General features: G+C 38.8%; 4 protein-coding genes across 4 annotated transcripts; all 4 read left to right on the forward strand.

Moving 5' to 3' along the window:
- Positions 1-6733: 6733 nt before the first annotated feature.
- Positions 6734-10109, forward strand: HO133_010064 (uncharacterized protein; the record flags this gene model as incomplete). The annotated part of the gene is made up of 2 exons (XM_037300920.1): positions 6734-7055; positions 7108-10109. The coding sequence occupies 2 exons, from the start codon at positions 6734-6736 to the stop codon at positions 10107-10109; spliced, it is 3324 nt and encodes a 1107-aa protein (XP_037153737.1).
- A 426-nt stretch (positions 10110-10535) lies between these two features.
- On the forward strand, positions 10536-11177 carry HO133_010065 (uncharacterized protein; the record flags this gene model as incomplete). Its single annotated transcript, XM_037300921.1, has 2 exons — positions 10536-10733; positions 10791-11177. The coding sequence occupies 2 exons, from the start codon at positions 10536-10538 to the stop codon at positions 11175-11177; spliced, it is 585 nt and encodes a 194-aa protein (XP_037153738.1).
- Positions 11178-11791: 614 nt separating this feature from the next.
- On the forward strand, positions 11792-13369 carry HO133_010066 (uncharacterized protein; the record flags this gene model as incomplete). The annotated part of the gene is made up of 3 exons (XM_037300922.1): positions 11792-11843; positions 11959-13111; positions 13162-13369. The coding sequence occupies 3 exons, from the start codon at positions 11792-11794 to the stop codon at positions 13367-13369; spliced, it is 1413 nt and encodes a 470-aa protein (XP_037153739.1).
- Positions 13370-14073: 704 nt separating this feature from the next.
- On the forward strand, positions 14074-17133 carry HO133_010067 (uncharacterized protein; the record flags this gene model as incomplete). Its single annotated transcript, XM_037300923.1, has 3 exons — positions 14074-14351; positions 14417-16016; positions 16072-17133. 3 exons carry the CDS (start codon positions 14074-14076, stop codon positions 17131-17133), a joined length of 2940 nt encoding a protein of 979 aa, XP_037153740.1.
- Between the last annotated feature and the right edge of the window lie 726 nt (positions 17134-17859).

Consider the following 17859-nt stretch of genomic DNA (forward strand, 5'->3'; position numbering starts at 1 on the left):
AAAATATAAAATATTAAGTATATTTAAATTTTTAAAATTTTTTAATATATATCTAGATATAACTTTAATCTAATTTTTAAAAGATAATTAAAAAAATAATAATACTCGTTTTCTTTTATTTTTAGCGATCTTTTTATAAGAAAGTAATAGTTTTTTTTTAAATATATTTAAAATCGTCTTTATACGCTTAATACTTAAAAGAATATTTCTCTAAATTTAATTATTATTAATAAAAAAAATTCTTACTTATAATAAATTCTTTATTAAATCTATAAAATTCTCTAATAAATAAAAGTCTCGAATTAATAAGAATACTCTAAATATATAATATATCTATATAAATTATTTAGATATTTAGAACGTTAAGAAGATAATTAAAATATATATTAAAATAATTTTTTTTAAATCTTCTTTTAATAGTTTCCATAAATAATATTTTATAATTAATTTTAAAATAAAGCTTTATAAATGCTATATTATTTTTAAAAGATAAGAGAATAACTTAATTTATATTAATCTCTAAAAACTATTTAATACTTTTTATAACGACTATATATTTATAATTATCTTTTTAAATAATTTTATTTTATATTTTAATATCTATCTTTTATTAAATAAATTTAATAAATTTAATCTTATTATATTTAAATTTTTTCTTAATAATATAAAATATAATAATTATTATTATACTCGTCTTCGCTTTAATTATAATATAAAATATTAAAATTATAAAATAAAAATCTTTTATTTATTTAAAGAAATTATCTAAAAAGATATTATATTTAAAAACTTTTAAATAAATAATAAATTTAAATAATTAAATATTATTATTTAATATAAAGTTAGCGTAATATTTAAGAAAAATAATCTATCGTAAAAGTATTAAATCGAATTTATTTATATTAAGAATTATTTATATAATTACTAATTTATAATTAAATAAGATATTACTTCTTTTAAAATTTATATCGATTTTTCTTTTAACGTTTTTTATTTATATATTCTTAAATAAATAGATTTCTATTAAATTATATTTAAAGCTATTAATTAAAAAAAATATTAAAATTATATAATTAAAAAATAATTTATAAATTATTAAGATTATTTTTATTATATACTCTTAAATAATAATAAAATTATTATTATTTTAAATATTAAATAATTTAATAATATCTCTTTTAAGTTTATATTCTTTATTTTAAAAAAGAATATATATAATAATATTAAAATAATAATCTATCGCAACGATTATCGATTTATTAAAATTATTAATTATTCTAAAAATTATCTTCTCTCTTTATTTATAATTTTAAAGAAAAATCGCTAAAAGAGATATAATATTTTTATTAAAAATAAAGTTAATAATTTATTTAATTTTATTTAAATCTCTAAAAGAGCTTAATTAGTAATCTTAATTGATTTAAAATCTTTAGAAAAATAATTATTTAATATATTTAATAATAAAACTCTCTTTATAGCTTCTATAATAACACTTTTTAAATTTATTATTTATTTTATAAATAATTATAATCTAATATTAATAATAAGTTATCTATTTAATATTTTAAAAGTATATAAAGATTTTTTTTAAATCCTCTAGCGTTATTAATAAAAGTCTTCTCTTTTAAATTTTATAAATCTTAAACTTATAAAAAGATTATATTAAACTCTTATTATAAAATATATTAGAAAATTATTATAAAAGAAAAAATTAACTCGCTTATTATTAATAAAATTTAAACTCTAATAAATCTTCTATTAAATATATATATCTTAAGAGATTAATAAATCTATAAGTTTAAGTGTAATTTTATAAAAAAGATTATACGATATAAAGCTCGCTAAATTATTTATAATTTTAAATAATAATAAAAAATTAATTTTAATAAAATTTTCGTTTTTATTATTAAATTTATAAATTATAAAGTAATCTTTATACTAATAACTATTTTAAATTAAAAATTTAAATAAATAAATATTAAAATCGCTTTTTTATATAATAATATTAAGAAAATAATTTATATTACTTAATTTATTAACTTTAAAATTAAAGATTAAAAGAATAAGATATATAAGCTTATTAAGATGCTTTATAATCTAAAATAATTTTCTAGAGTTTAATATAATATTCTTATAATTCTTAAGAAATTAAATTTTAAATCTATTATTACTAATCTCTCTATATTTATTAATAATATTATTATTATTACTATTTATATAAATAATATTTTATTTACAAATTCTAATAAAATAAAAATATAAAATATTAAGAATAAGCTTAATAAGAAATTTAAAATAATCGATTTAAGATTTTATATCTATTATCTTAATATAATAATTATTAAAAATTATATTAATTAAATTCTATATCTTAATTAAAAAGATTATATTAAAAAAAATTTTAAAAAAATAATAAATTTTATATTATTAAAAATAATTTTATCTTTATTAATTAATTTCGCTATATTTATTAATTAGTTATAAGATTACTTATATATATAATATTAAATACTTAATTTAATATTATATTCGCTATTTTAATAATCTCTAAATATATTTTAAATTTTAATAAATCTTATTAAAAAATTATTAAGTGTATTTTTTAATATTTAAATAATATTAAGAACTAATAATTAATATTTAAAAAATATTTAAAAATATTTATTAATTATATAAACGCGAATTAGATAAATAATTAAAATATTTAATATTTTATCTTTAATTATATCTTTAATATAAATAATATTATTATTAATTAATTATTAAAACGATAGTTTATTATAACGCTATTCTCTTATAAAATTAAATATATTAATTAAATATAAATTATTAAAAAAAAAATTTAACTATATAAACTTTTTAATTAATTTAACTTTAACGCTAAATATATATAGATTATTATTATTTATTATAATAATTAAAATATTATAATCTTTATTAAAAATTCTTAATTTTATATATATATTAAGTATATTAATATTTAATATTATTATATATAGAAATAAATTATTATTAATAATATTATTTTTAATATATTTCTATTAAATAATAAGTAATTAATAAACTTATTAAAATATTATTTAAGAATAAATTTAAGAAGTTTTAGATATTAATTAAGCTAGAATATCGTTTATAGTATTACTTATTTAAAGAAATCGACTTTAACTCTAAAAAAGTTATTTTATTAATCTTTATAATTTAAGTAATTTATTCGAGTCGCTTATCGAGCTTTAGACTTAATATAAACTCGCTATTCTATATTAAAATAGCTATTTCTTTAACGCTATTATCGCTATCGCTATTAAATCTTTAAAGCTCTTTTAAAATATTTTTATCTATATTACTATTATTATTAATTACTATTATTAAAAATTAGATACTTAAAATAACTCTATAAAAGTCTTATAGTTAATCGTAATATATAAAATAAAGAATTTCTTCTAATTATTTTATTTAGTTATCTCTATAAATATCCTTCGATTTTAAATTAATTAATTTTTAATATATACTAGACGGCCTAAAAATAAAATTTCCGAAAAATCGTTTTTTAATAAAAAGTGAAATTTAATAATAAGGGCCTGATTTGATATAGTCGTTTTTAGATTTTAATTTTTCACTTTAGTTACTCGGCGTTAAACTTACTTTAATTATTTAGCTTTAACTCTACTTTAGCTATTTAACGCTAAATTTACTTTAATTACTTAATTCTAACTTTATTTTAATTACTTAATTCGAATTTTACTTTAATTATTTAGCGCTAAAACTCTAGCGAAAATCGATTAAATTATTTTTATCTTATTTATTTAATTTTAATATTATTAATATTAAACTTTATATTTATTAAATTTCGCGTATAAAAGAATATATGCGAAGGAAAGTATTAGAATTTGAATTATATAACTTTTAGCGTCTTAACGATTATGTAATATAGTTATATAATACGCCTTAGTATATTTATATCTAGTCGCTCTTTTCTTTTATATAACTCTCTAGTTAATATAACTAAGTATTCTATCTTATATTTTAATAGATATACTAATACGCGTATATAATTAAAGATTTTAAATATAGTTTATATAGAGTTATTTATAGTATTAATATAGAATTACTATTATATTATTCTACTATTAGCTTTTTATTAACTATTTATTAATTATCTATTAATATATAAACTATAATAAATAATAAATTTTATTAAACTTATTATATTAAAAAATAGTAGATATATCGTATTAATATATTATATATAACGTAAATTACTTAAAATAAGTTATTTTATATAATTCGATAAGTAGTTCTTATTATATAGTCTATACTATTTATTAAAATAGTTAATCTATATATAATAAATCTAAAATTTCCGCTACTACTAGAGTTTATAAGATATATTTCTTATTTTCTTTTATTTTATTCTTAATATATAAAAATAAAATCTAAAGAGATCGCTTAAAGATACTTAGAGTTTATCGAGATAATAAGATATATCTTAAAATCTCGCTTTCGAGTTAGAATAAGATCGAAGTTTCGAGAAAACTTAAAATCTCGATTCGAAATCTTATCTCGACTTTAATCTCTCTTAAAACTTTATTAAAGTTTCTTATCTTATAATATAGCGTATTTACTTAATTTTAATTTTATTTTAATAACTTAATAAAAATTAATTAAATTTAATTAAATTATTTATTTTATTTTAATAATATTAATATTAAATTTTATTTATAAGAGAATATATATAAAGAGAAGTATTAGAATTTAAATTATATAATTCTTAGCGATTATATAATATAATTATATAATACGTCTTAGCGTATTTATATTAAATCGCTCTTTTCTTTATAATAACTTTATAGTTAATATAATTAAATATTCTATCTTTATATTTTAATAGAATAAAAGATTAAAAGACTTTAATTTATTAAGTTTAATTAGATTAAAATATAAATAAGAAAATTATAATTATAATATCGATTTTAAATTCTATTAATATTAAACTTTATATTTATTAAATTTCGCTTATAAGAGAATACGTATAAAGAAGAGTATTAAAATTCGAATTATATAACTCTTAGTATTAAGGCTTAATAATTACGTAACGAGTCTAAGCGCGTTTATATTAAGTCGCTCTTTTCTCTATAGAACTTTATAGTTAATATAACTAAGTATTCTATCTTTATATTTTAAATAGATTTATATTATTATTGTAGATAAGATATCTTCGTTAAGACGAATTTTAGCTATATAGTCGAATAACTTTTAAATCAATCTAATTAGATAATAGTTTCTCGCTCTTGGCACTCCTCGAAAAAACGTTCATTAGCATTGAGAAAGCAAGCTTTTCAAATATGTACCGTCTCAGAAATACCTACTTTATATGACCCCACCCTCAGTGGTTTCAAAATGGTCATTTGGAGCTATACTTTATATGCGGTATTACTTTATAGTGTAATTCTACTTCATATATCATTTAATTCGGTATGTCCTGATATTCGCACGGACTGCAAAGCTATCTACGGGGGAGCTCTGGGATGGCATAAGAAAGGGAAGATATGGCTTGCGACGATAACTGAAAATTTGGCCGCAGCAGACTCGGATGAGCCAGATGCGTTGTATGAAATGCTAGATAGTCCGGGTTGGAAACGAGAGGGCAGGGAGGTACTTCCGACAGACCAATTCACCTGTGAGGATGACCTGGTACTCATAGACATCAAGTGAACCATGATGATAATGTAAAGGCCACGAAAATGGCAAGCGATGACACGTGTGCGAAGGAAGTTGTAACCCGTAACAGTAATGATCGAATGGAAATCTGATTTGTGCTAGAAGGATTATGGACCACACCTCCGGCAAGAGCACGAGAGCGTTATTAGAGCAGCGATAAAATTGGTTGAAGCTGGGAAGGGTCCGAGGGGCCCGTGCATTGATGTGGAGTGCATGCACCTAAGCGCTAAACGTCAGTGCTAGATTTAGTGGATTTAGGTTTCCCCACATGAGTACCAAGCAGTGGTACCAGTGGGAAGCGACTCGAACGATGGACCGATGGCGTCCAAGTCGAACACTAATCCACTATCCTCAAATAGTGTCAAGATAGACGCGCTCGAGTGAGATGGCCCTTTTGAAGCATTATCATTCCCTATTCTTGCGACGACGATGCTTTGACTCTTTCCATCTCTCGCGCTTCTATCTCGCCAGTAATCAGATCTGCCTACTGGGCCTACCCTACAGTAGTCTTCAGAAGAAACACCACGATATCCAGAACCGGCGCAAGCTGCCCCGGGAATCGCGTTCCTCTTCAGCATCTGTCCTCCGATCCGCAGGCCTCTGACCCCCTTGTCACCGCATTGGCGTGGGCACTGACATTTTTGGCCAATATCTTTTCCTGTCTATTACGCTCTATACACACTCCCTCTCATACTGAATATACATTGTAACACCCTTCTCCCTTCTGCCTTCTCCCATTCGTCTATATGCAAGCTTCAGGTATCATCGACCCATGCAATTTCCCCTGCTTAACAAAGAACGCCATCAGCTCTTGTTTTCCACCAGGGGTTATATCCGCACACCCAGGCAGTTGCTCGGGCGCCTTGTCTGTCATCTAGCCACCGGTGCCTACCATTGATATACATAAGGTCCTCCTCCGGGGGTTTAAACATGCGCTCGATATAGCACACCGCGAACACCACGCTGCTCAGCAACTTCTTGGCAAATCTTCATTTATCTTTGAAAGCAGGCAGACATGAGTCCTCAATCGTCATCCAAGAATGCTCTCGTGTCTGTGAAAAGCGAAACCTCTTATCACAGTCCGCCTTCCTCCTTATCTGATGCTTCTCCACACGACAATGAGGCAGCAAGAGGTCGACGGCAAGATCGGAGCACCACTGCTAAAGCGGAGGATGATAGTGGCGAGGAGAAAGAAAATGAAGGTGAAGATGCCGGTGGAAAGCCTCGAAAAAGAAAGAGGAGCAGGAAGGGCCTGGAGAAAAATTTCCCATGCCCACACCAAGGCTGCGGCAAAAGCTATTCCAGAGCGGAACACCTGTACCGTCATCAGCTGAATCGTGAGTTATCGCCTCTGCTACTGATTGTGTGCAATTGCTGACTGAAATACAGACACACCGAAAAAGATTTATACCTGCGATTTTCCTGGATGCGAGCGTAAATTCGTCCGGCAAGACCTGTGCACTAGGCATCGTGAGAGGCACACAGCACGTGGCTCGCATCTTCAACGGAAAGAAAACAATTCACATGATCGTGACGATCGAAATGCGCAAGCTATAGGTGTCGATGGCCCACGAGATCATCCAGATTCAAAGTACGGGCCGTCTGCGGGTCCTCATGCACCACCCACGAATAATCTTTCAACTGCTCCTCCATCATTCATCAAAGCTCATGAGATCCATACCATGCCTCCTCAATCTCCGTTGCCAGGAAGAATCACAGAGTCTTACCAACCAAACTCGAGCAGTACCAGCCCACCTGGTAGCGATTTGAAATCGCCACACTCTCTGGACACCGTTGCAAGCTCAGAATATAATCCCAAAATGTCGTCTTTGCAAAGGTCGAATAGTGATGACCACTACTACGCTGATGCGGCTGGAGGATATGATTCACGGGTGCTACGCAATGCGTCTGGCCCAACGTACGATTCAAGCCAGAGGCATTCAAGCTTTGGTTCGTACAAATCGACATTGCCTCAGAAAAATATGTATCCAGACTCACGCATCTCTCGGCCCAATACCCACATAACGACGAATCCTGCAAATTACCGGCCCTCTCCAACTTCCACCTACAATGGCCACTCCGCTACTACTCCCATGGCCCAGTCTCAGATGCAGAATAACGTTGGTGGCGGTACATACCTATCACATCAGAATTTCCCCTCACTCCCGCCCTTGCCCCCACCTGTAATGTCTCCGATGTCCCAAATGTCCGCGCAAGGACCACCGTCGGGAGCTTACTCGACTGTCTCCACTCCACTAACACCGGTGGATACTGCCACAAGTTTTGAAATGTACGGAGGGTATGGCCTCGATCCGAACTTCTTGGATCAGAATGGAAACCCATTTTCGATGCCTCTTTTTGGCGGAGATGGCTACAGTCGCTCCCCTTTTGCAATGGCCGACGACTTCACAGCCTGGCTATTCAACGAGCCGCATCAGAATATCTCATCGCCCGGGGGTCCTCGGCACGGCTCGATGTCCGTTGGGACTACTGCTTTTATGGATGACTCTGGCAGTACATCTCGTGGGACATATGGCACGATCAACGACTCTTTGAATGGTCCCGTGGGTCAAGCCATCCCGCAACAAAATCTCATGGCAGTGACAAGTATTCTGGACCCAGCCTTGCCGCAAATAGTTCTTTCGGAAGAGAAACGGAAAGATATACTGGATCTTATTGAGATGCGATTCACAGATCATGCGCCGGTTAAGAAGCAGACGGATGCTTTCCTTGACGGTGATCGTGACCTCGATGGTCATGTTCTAAGCCTACGCTCCATGCAGACTTACATTGGATCTTACTGGTACCATTTTCACCCGCAAATGCCAATCCTGCATAAGCCAACTTTCTCCGCGGACAAGACTCAAAACGTGTTGCTACTTGCGGTCATCGCAATCGGTGCGTCCTGTCTTGACAAAATGCACGGCCCCGACGTTACTCAGGCCGGGGCAGAGCTCTCCAACTTTCTAGCATGGCATTTGCGGGGGGAGATCTTCAAGCATGTGGATTTTTTACCGCCTGCAAAGCTGTGGGTTTTCCAGACTCTGCTGCTCCTGGAGGTGTATGAGAAAATGTATTCCACGCGCGTGCTCCATGAACGTGCGCACATTCACCATGGAACCACCCTCACCCTGATGAGACGGGGAAGCTCTCTTATAGGTCGGTCAGCGCTCGATTCACCACCAATGGTCAAAGACGATGGTCCTGGCTTAGCCTCAAGCAGTACCCAGGCTTCGACCTCACATACACCCGAGCAATGGTGGAATCATTGGGTCACTAATGAGGCGACTCGGAGGGTGGCCTTTGCCGCTTTCATCATCGACTCCATCCATGCCACCATGTTTGGACATTCGGCGACCATGGTTGCTCATGAAATGAAGCTGCAGCTTCCTTGCGATGAGACATTGTGGTCTGCCACCAGCAGTGCCGAGGTTGGGCGTATCGAAACCAATCTCCGGTCAAACGGTATCAAGCCTATGACTTTCTTTGATGGGCTAAAAAACACCTTGAAAAACAAGCCTGTGCGAACAAATTCGTTCGGACGCACAGCCATCATGGCTGGGTTGTTGAGCGTGAGCTGGCACATGAATCAACGTGATGTGCAAGTCCATCACCTCGGCGCCTTGAAAGCGTTAGGAGGCAAGGACATTTGGCGCGGACCTTTGACCAAAGCTTTTGATTCTTGGAAAAACGATTTCGATCAGAGTATTGGGAAGGATACGCTACCAGCGTCTGCCGCTTACCCATCCGGTAGGCTTGACGAGGAGAATATCTTCGAGAGCCGCACTGTCTTGCACCATCTTGCCCACATGGCAATGCATGTTGACGTCGTAAGCTGCCAGATCTTTGCAAAGGCTGGCCGGCTACTCGGTCGGACAACTCTACCGTCGGATTACGCAATAGCACAGAAGCGGATAAAAGAAAACTGGGCTCCAAGACCAAGTGCGCGACACGCGACGTTCTATGCCCTGAAGTTTCTGGCCCAGGTGCTGATGCCCGATACCGCGAGCTCGCACCGCAACCCGGCTCTGATGAGCAAGGAGAACCTCTCACCATATTCCGCCAGGGACGATTTTCTGCTCAACCGGCCATGGGTTCTCTACTTTGCCGCCCTCATTGTCTGGTCGTACGGTTATGCTTTGGACGGCCCCGTACGAGTCGTACCGAACTTGTACACTCTGGAGCAACAAACGTACGATATGAGAGCGTTTCTAACCAGAGTGGGGGGGATTCAAGATCCTCGAGAACTCGAACAGATGAAGGACCGGAATGCTTGTCTCGGAATGCTATATGTGCTCCAGGCCATGTTTGAGAAATGCCGTTGGGAGTTGTTGCACGAGGCAGCAAAGTTGCTTGGGAATTGCATAAACATGCTGAGAGGATCTGGTTGAAAAGTACTCAGGGGATGGACGGAGCATTTTGAGAACGAGCGCACTTCACGATACCCCTAGGAGTATTTCTGGTGGATGACTTCCATTTGTTACGATGTAAATGTTTCAGAATATCACGAGACGTATGCAAGACGTTAAGCTCTAACGGAAATATATCAGTCTTAGCATTTCAGTCACCACACAGATTTGTGCCCACATGTGCAACTTATGGAGGAAAACGGACTACCGGGATCTGCTTTGAGCGTTACTTCGCTCAGAAATTGTTGTGAAATGTGTTTAAAATTACAGTTACGGTGGTTGGCTGCGTAGCCTAGTTAAGTCTCTGAGTCGTAAATGTAGGTAGCCTTCCGTTCCGCCCTCGGCCCGTTGCTGAGCTCCCGAGTCTCGTCCCATATCACCTCCTTGCCCATCCATAAATTCCCAATCATGCCTCCGCAGCGCAATCGCAATGGGTTTGACGACTCCAGATCAGAAGCATCTAGTACAAGAGATAAACAACCCGCCTATACAGGCATCTCAAAAGGACGGCGAAATGGAACATCGACGTTGGCAGGAAGTAATCTAAAAGATGTCACTAACGCCCAGACACCCACAAGTGGACAGCAAGGGGACGCCGCCGTGAGTGTAAGAACATGCGCATGGCTAGCGATCAAGTCATTATACTAATCTCGACTCCACTAGATCGACTGGCAGACTTTCGATACTTCTGTGCTACATGCCTACCGCCATGTGCATCGTCTCAACACTCCACCAGCCTTTATTTCGTCATACAACCAGAGGATGCTTACAAGACCGGGCATTGGACAGCATTCACCTACAATGGCACGGCATCGTGCGCGCCGACGTACTGGCAAAGCCGTTCTGGCGCTCGCGGTAAGGAAGGACTTCAACGCTGCCATAGTCCTTGAGTCGGAACTCATCTCTTCTTTTTTGTATGTTGTTCAAAACCAGGGTAAGCATTACAAGCGCTTACTGGAATTCATGCCCCAAGTTGTTAACAGTCTCCGCAGACAAGAATTTCCGTATGCGATTCGAGCCGTCGCAGGCCAAATAGGGCAGAAGGGGTGAGGAATGTCAACACTACCGATTGAAATGCTCAACAAGTCACTCTTCTTGGGGACCTCGAGTTATGGTGGTAGTTGACGTTTATCTTGCATGGAAGTACAGCACATCATGGCTATTGCTTTTATGAGTCAAATATCAGAGCGCGTCAAATCCCGTGTGCGGGGGCCGCAGAGACCACTCTCAAATGTAGATGCTTGTTTTAAATATCTTACCGGAGAGCCTGGGCCCCGTAGAGTGCTGGTGGAGCTGGTGTGAGAAGTATTATTACTTCCCTCGTTCACCAAAATAAGTTGGCTCCTATCGGGGAAATGAAGGTCCGACCGTGAAATATTTTCTTCGACAGCGAGACTCAGAAAAAAACCAGCTACTGCTGCAATACGGAACACCGTTGTTGGACAACTTTGGTTTTCGAAGACAACTTCAGTTGCCGCTAATCTCAGGCCTATCGAGGTGGTCTGGAGTAGGATGAGTGGCATCGCGCAAAGCTTGTCTCCCAGGGCAGCAATCCATATACATTCATTGCGCTCGTCAACGCCCTGCCAGAGACAATGTACGATTCGAAAGGCACCAAGAAGAACGCTCTATGATATAAGATACAGTACACTAGGTCATGCAGCATGTTCTCCCCGGGCGAGGCGAAAGCCACAACTCACCACCTGCGGTCAAAGGGTAGGGCCGTGATTCCTTAAATGAAATAATCCTCTGTGTACCGGTTCTGACGTCGCTTAGTCCTTCCATGCAAGCTCTATCAGAAACGCAACTAAGAACCCGTATACTGTACTAGGCGTGGACAAGAATGCATCGTCATCTGACATTAAGAAGGCGTATTACTCCTTGGCCAAAAAGTACCACCCTGACACGAACAAAGGTGCAGGAGCAAAAGACCGCTTCGCGGAATCTCAGACAGCCTACGAGATGCTTTCCGATCCGAAAAAGAAAGAGGCTTGGGATCAATATGGGGCTGCAGCTTTCGATCAGGGTGCAGGATTTGACCCAAGCGGGGCTGCTGGCTCTGGTGGGTTTGGTGGCTTCTCTTCTGGGGGTTTCGGAGCCGACATCAATTTCGAGGACCTTTTTGGCGCGTTCACAGGAGGAGGCCGAAGGGGCAGAGGTTCACGGCAGTCCCCATTTCAAGAGGAAGTCCTTGTTGGACAAAACATTGAGGTGCAGACGAACATATCCTTCATGGATGCAGCAAAGGGAACGAGTAAGGATATTCTCATCACACCTCTCGTACAGTGCAGGACATGTTCTGGTGCAGGGTTGAAGAAGGGGCAAACACGATCGCCTTGCAAAAAGTGTGGTGGGACGGGGACACGGGTACATTTCATGCAAGCAGGCTTTCAAATGGCGAGCACCTGCGAGACTTGTGGTGGCCAGGGAGTGATGATACCAAAGGGTGGAGAGTGCGGCTCTTGCAGTGGGAACGGAGTAGTGAGAGAGCGGAAAACAGTCAACATCGATGTACCGGGCGGTGTAGAAGACGGCATGCGAATTCGAGTCTCCGGAGAAGGCGACACTCCGCCTACTGGTACAGCTGCGAATCCGAACGCCCAGTCTACGAGAGGAGATCTTTATGTTTTCATCAGGGTCGCTGCGGACTCGAAGTTCAGTCGCTCTGGCGCAGATGTACTCTATACGGCATCCATCCCACTCACGACGGCCGTACTTGGCGGTGAAATCAGTGTCCCAACATTGGAAGGAGAGGTGAAGCTCAAGGTAGCGACCGGTACCGGAACTGGTGACAAAATCACTCTGAGTGGAATGGGGATGCCTCGACTTGGAGGGCGGCGTAATGCACTGGGAGACTTACGTGTGGAATACAAGGTCTCAATGCCTAAGTATCTAACATCGAACCAGCGGACGATTTTGGAGATGCTTGCAGACGAGCTTGAGGATAAGAATGCCAAACGAGTGATGAACGTTGGGAGGGCTAAGTACTAAATCGTGTCTATGCATAAGCATATTCAGGCTGACTTGTCGACAGTGATCCGCCATCCACTACGAAAGATGCATCAAAATCCTCGGCATCTGCTGAGTCCCACAAGAACGAAGGGTTTCTGAAAGCTGCGTGGAATAGGCTGACACAGCAGCACGATAATCTACCGCCAGAAGAAGCGGCTCGCGATTCAAAGGCCGCAAACAAAGCTCAAGAAGAGGAGCCCAAGAAAGCATCGGGATCAGGATCGGGGTGATTGAGTGTAGCTCACAGCCTGCGAATTCTTTTTTCTTTCTTAATCCTACGATGTATGCATGTTCTGGCACATAGCGATGGTGTAGGCGCACGTTCAGGGTTCTTGTTAGGCATTTCTGCACAGGTTAGAGATGTACATTAGATCCAGACACCCTCCACATGCACAAGATCAAAGATTCTATTACGAATGTCCAGGTACAAAAGCTTCGGGATGTTGTGGGCGCATAATGTTGTGGCGTTGGCAAGGAAGAAACGGCTCCGCTGAGTGCGCTAGCGGAGCTGTCAATGTATTGGTTCTCAGCAGACGACACTGGTGATTACATTTCTAGAGTTACTTATCCCGCAATCGAGTCTCTCACACATAAGCGCTTCCACGAAAACTGATATGCATCAAACCTACCCTGTGAATCGTACAGAGTGAGTTGTGACTCAATACTGACGGCACTCATGCTCCGTACCACACGGCTCCTGGCTCGAAGAACTTGAATTTCACTTTTTACTCCGCATCGATGATACACATACTGCGCATAATCGATACCGTTCCAAAGACTTGGATGGAACAAAACAAGCCTTGCACACTGGAGGGTCTCCATCGTAGCCAATACACATTTGCCGCCGTTACTTGATGAACTGTCCCTCGAAGCAATCGTTTCAAGCTGGGCAGGCGATGTGTATGTGAGAACTGCGGTCACATAGTTCTCCAAGATGTTGCAGCCTCCGATGATCTCGAGCCCGCTAAAGCAGACGAATGAAATAGACTGGATTTACCCCCTAAAAAATTACATCAGGCAGACGTACGGCGATGACCCTGAGAGGTATGCAGAGGAGTGCAATACCCTCAATAGATTGCGACAAGACATGCGAGGAGCAGGCAAAGATAGCACAGCTGGAAGAGATCTTCTATATCGCTATTACGGTCAGCTGGAGTTGCTAGACCTTAGGTTTCCGGTCGATGAGAATCACATCAAGATTTCGTTTACATGGTATGTGCTGTACGACTCGCAAACATTTACCCACACACAATTGCTGATAGCGTGGGATTCTCTAGGTTTGATGCCTTCACGCATAAGCCTACTGCTCAGTACTCACTTGCGTATGAAAAAGCATCCATCATATTCAACATTTCTGCGGTGCTCTCGTGTCATGCTGCCTACCAAAATCGCTCCGACGAGACTGGGCAGAAAACGGCATATCACTCATTCCAGGCAGCTGCTGGGATGTTTACCTACATCAACGAGAACTTCTTACATGCGCCATCTACAGACCTGAGTCGAGAGACAGTCAAGACTCTGATTGCCATAATGCTGGCACAAGGTCAAGAGGTATTCCTTGAGAAGCAAATAGCTGATGGAAGAAAGGTTGGCCTGCTTGCTAAACTTGCAAGCCAAGCAGCGTCTCTGTATGCCCAAGCTGCCGAGGGCGTCCAAGACAATGTATCTCGGGGAGTGTTTGATAAGCTTTGGCTACATCTTACTCAAGTGAAAGCAAACTACTTGTCGTCTATCGCTCAGTACTACCAAGCACTTGCCGATGACGACGCTAATTCTCATGGCATCGCTATCTCTCGACTTCAGATTGCAGAAACCGAAGGCAAGGACGCGGCTCGAATCGCTATTTCATTTCCGTCCACAGTGTCCGCTGCCTCGAATCTTGGCTCAGAGACCGGGTCAAGTCTCGTAGAGATGACCAAAAAGCATCTAGCGAACGTCCAGGAAAGGTTAGCAATTTGCAACAAGGACAATGACTTTATCTATCACCAGACAGTGCCTGCGGAAGCTGCCTTAAGCGGAATACCAAAACTGCAAGCAGCAAAGGCAATACCCGTGAGTGATCTATACCAAGGACAGGATATCCAACGCATTATAGGCCCCGATATCTTTCAAAAGATCGTCCCAATGTCCGTTACCGAGTCAGCAAGTCTGTACGATGAAGAAAAAGCAAAGTTAGTCCGTGCTGAGGCAGAAAACGTGGAGACTGCCAACGGAGAGATGGCCGCCAGTCTTGATTACCTGAAGCTCCCCGGAAGTCTCAACGTTTTGAAGGGGGGTATGGATCAGGAGACGAGTTTAGATGAGGGATTTCGGACTTGGTGTGAGGAGCTCGCAGGCCACGAGCCTTTCGGAAGCGCATTCGATCAACTTCAAAGAGAAAGATCTAGCGTATTGAGTACGCTGGAGAGATGTACCAAACAACTAGACATGGAGGAAAGTATCTGTGAGAAAATGAGATCCAAATATGGTGGAGATTGGACGCAACAGCCAAGCTCCAAGCTGACCTCAACGCTTCGCAGCGATATAATGAGCTATAGAGGTGCGGTCGAAGAAGCGAGTGGTAGCGACTCGCAATTACTTCATACTTCGCGGCAATATGAATCGGATTTTGACGAAATGCGCTCAGCTGGCGAACTTGATGAGGCTGATGTGCTGTATCAGCGCGCTTTGCTCAGTGTAGGGGCAAATCGCGGTAAGAGCAGGAATGGTGTTGGTAGTCCAATGACACCAAACAGAGAAGGAAACCTCCTTGACGACGATTTCGGCGAAGGGGGTCTTAGCGTCATGGACCAGATTGCCAAAGTTGAAGATCTGTTAAGAAAGCTGGACTTGATCAGACGGGACAGGACACAGGTGCTCAAAGACCTCAAGGAAAAGGTTGGAATCCCTTGAATCCCTCGACTCAAATAAGGCTAATTGACGTTCTTTGAAGGCCCATAACGATGATATATCTAACGTACTTATTCTGAACAAAAAATCGATATCCAATCATGAGAACCAGCTTTTCCAGTCTGAGCTCGAGAAATATAGACCTCATCAAAATAGGCTACTGCAGGCAACTCACAAGCAGACGGCGTTGATGAAAGAATTGACAAAGACTTACGGTGTCCTTCTTCAAGACAAGCGGGTCAAGTCAGAACAGGCAAAATATGAGGCCTTCACTAGACAACGCAACTCTGTCCTGACAAAGTACAAGAAAGTATTTCAAGCTTTCAATGACCTAGTCCAGGGACTGATGAGCGCGCAAAGCTTCTACTCCGAGATAAAGCAAACTGCAGAGAGTCTCGAAAAGAACATCGAGCAGTATGTCAACAATCGCCGTACAGAGGGCGCAAATTTGCTCAATGGAATCGAACAAGAGAAGGCAAGCAATGCTGGAAGCCAGGCGGACCGAGAGCGAGATAGGTTGCGCGAGCTCATGGAGCGAATGTCGGTCGATCCATCATCCTCGTCACCAACAAAGTCTAGCTTATCACGTCCGAGCCCATCGTCAAGGCCATCGCAGTCCAAAGACTTATACTCCTCCAAATCTCCAGTCATATCGTCAACATTCTACTCGAAGAAAGCTTCAAATTACGGAAATGGCAATGTATCCGTGAAGTCACCAGTGTCTACGGCTTCCTATCAGGGTTTTGCGCAGCACACGCCAGATGTCAGTCACCAGCATCTAAACACCAGGGATACATTGCCTTCTTCTTCCGATCCCTATAACCCGATGGTGTATCCATATCAATCGCCTGCGTCTTCGCCTCCTTCTCAGCCGGCTCAAAGTCACCCACAGTACCCGCCGCAGCAAAATCAGTACCTTCCTCATGGCTATGTACCACCCCCTCCTCCACCTGGGCCCCCACCAGCTTCGCAAGGGAAATTTGGCATTCCTGGTTATCCCTATCCACCCGGCGCTGGCGCCTACGCTCACCATGTGCCTCCTCGGCAAAGCAGCACTACCCAAACGCAGGCTGATCCCTGGTCAGAGCTCAATGCTTGGAAGTGATGATAAGCAGTCACTAATCGGGCAAGGTCCTACGCAGGCAGGCCGAATTGATGTGATAGAAAACGATAGCGCATTATCCACAGTCAATCAAAAATTGTAATCTCATATGATAGCTGATGACATTAACCGAGGAGGTGGGCAGTCCGCCGCAACCGCATCAGGGCAGGCAAACATCACCTCACTATGTATGAATTGGAATCCGTGCACTTTGACTGAGGGATCCCATTTGGCTCAGGGCCCCTGTCTAATTCCACGTCAATCACCTTCTGTCTCACTTCTCAGACAGCGATGGTCCAAACATTGCACCTCAGCATATCTGAGACGTTCGGAAACAGGCGCCAATGAGTGGCGATAACCGGCACGCGCTGTCGAAGCTGCGATTGCCGAAACTTGGGGTAGAGCCGCAGAGACTACAAACCCTGTGTGGCCTGTGTCACGACTCACGACGCAACCATGCGCATCGAAGAAACCTTCGCTTTCTTCGCCGGTGTTTGGTCTGGCAAGTCTAGAGGTGCATCTGCATGAGTATGATCTGTGTCCCCAGAGCAAAGGCGATAGCCTATCACAGCATGGATAGCCTCATATGAGATGATGAACGACAAGATAGTTAGATGATGCGCAACAGGTTTGATTTTCAGAACCGGACATTGTAACTGTACAGTTTAGAAAACATGCTTTTGAATGACAGAATTAACACGAAGCTGTAGTTATGCCGCTGCCACGACT

Source organism: Letharia lupina (genome assembly GCF_014066315.1).
Source record: "Letharia lupina isolate WasteWater1 chromosome Unknown contig_8, whole genome shotgun sequence".
Classification (NCBI taxonomy): domain Eukaryota; kingdom Fungi; phylum Ascomycota; class Lecanoromycetes; order Lecanorales; family Parmeliaceae; genus Letharia; species Letharia lupina.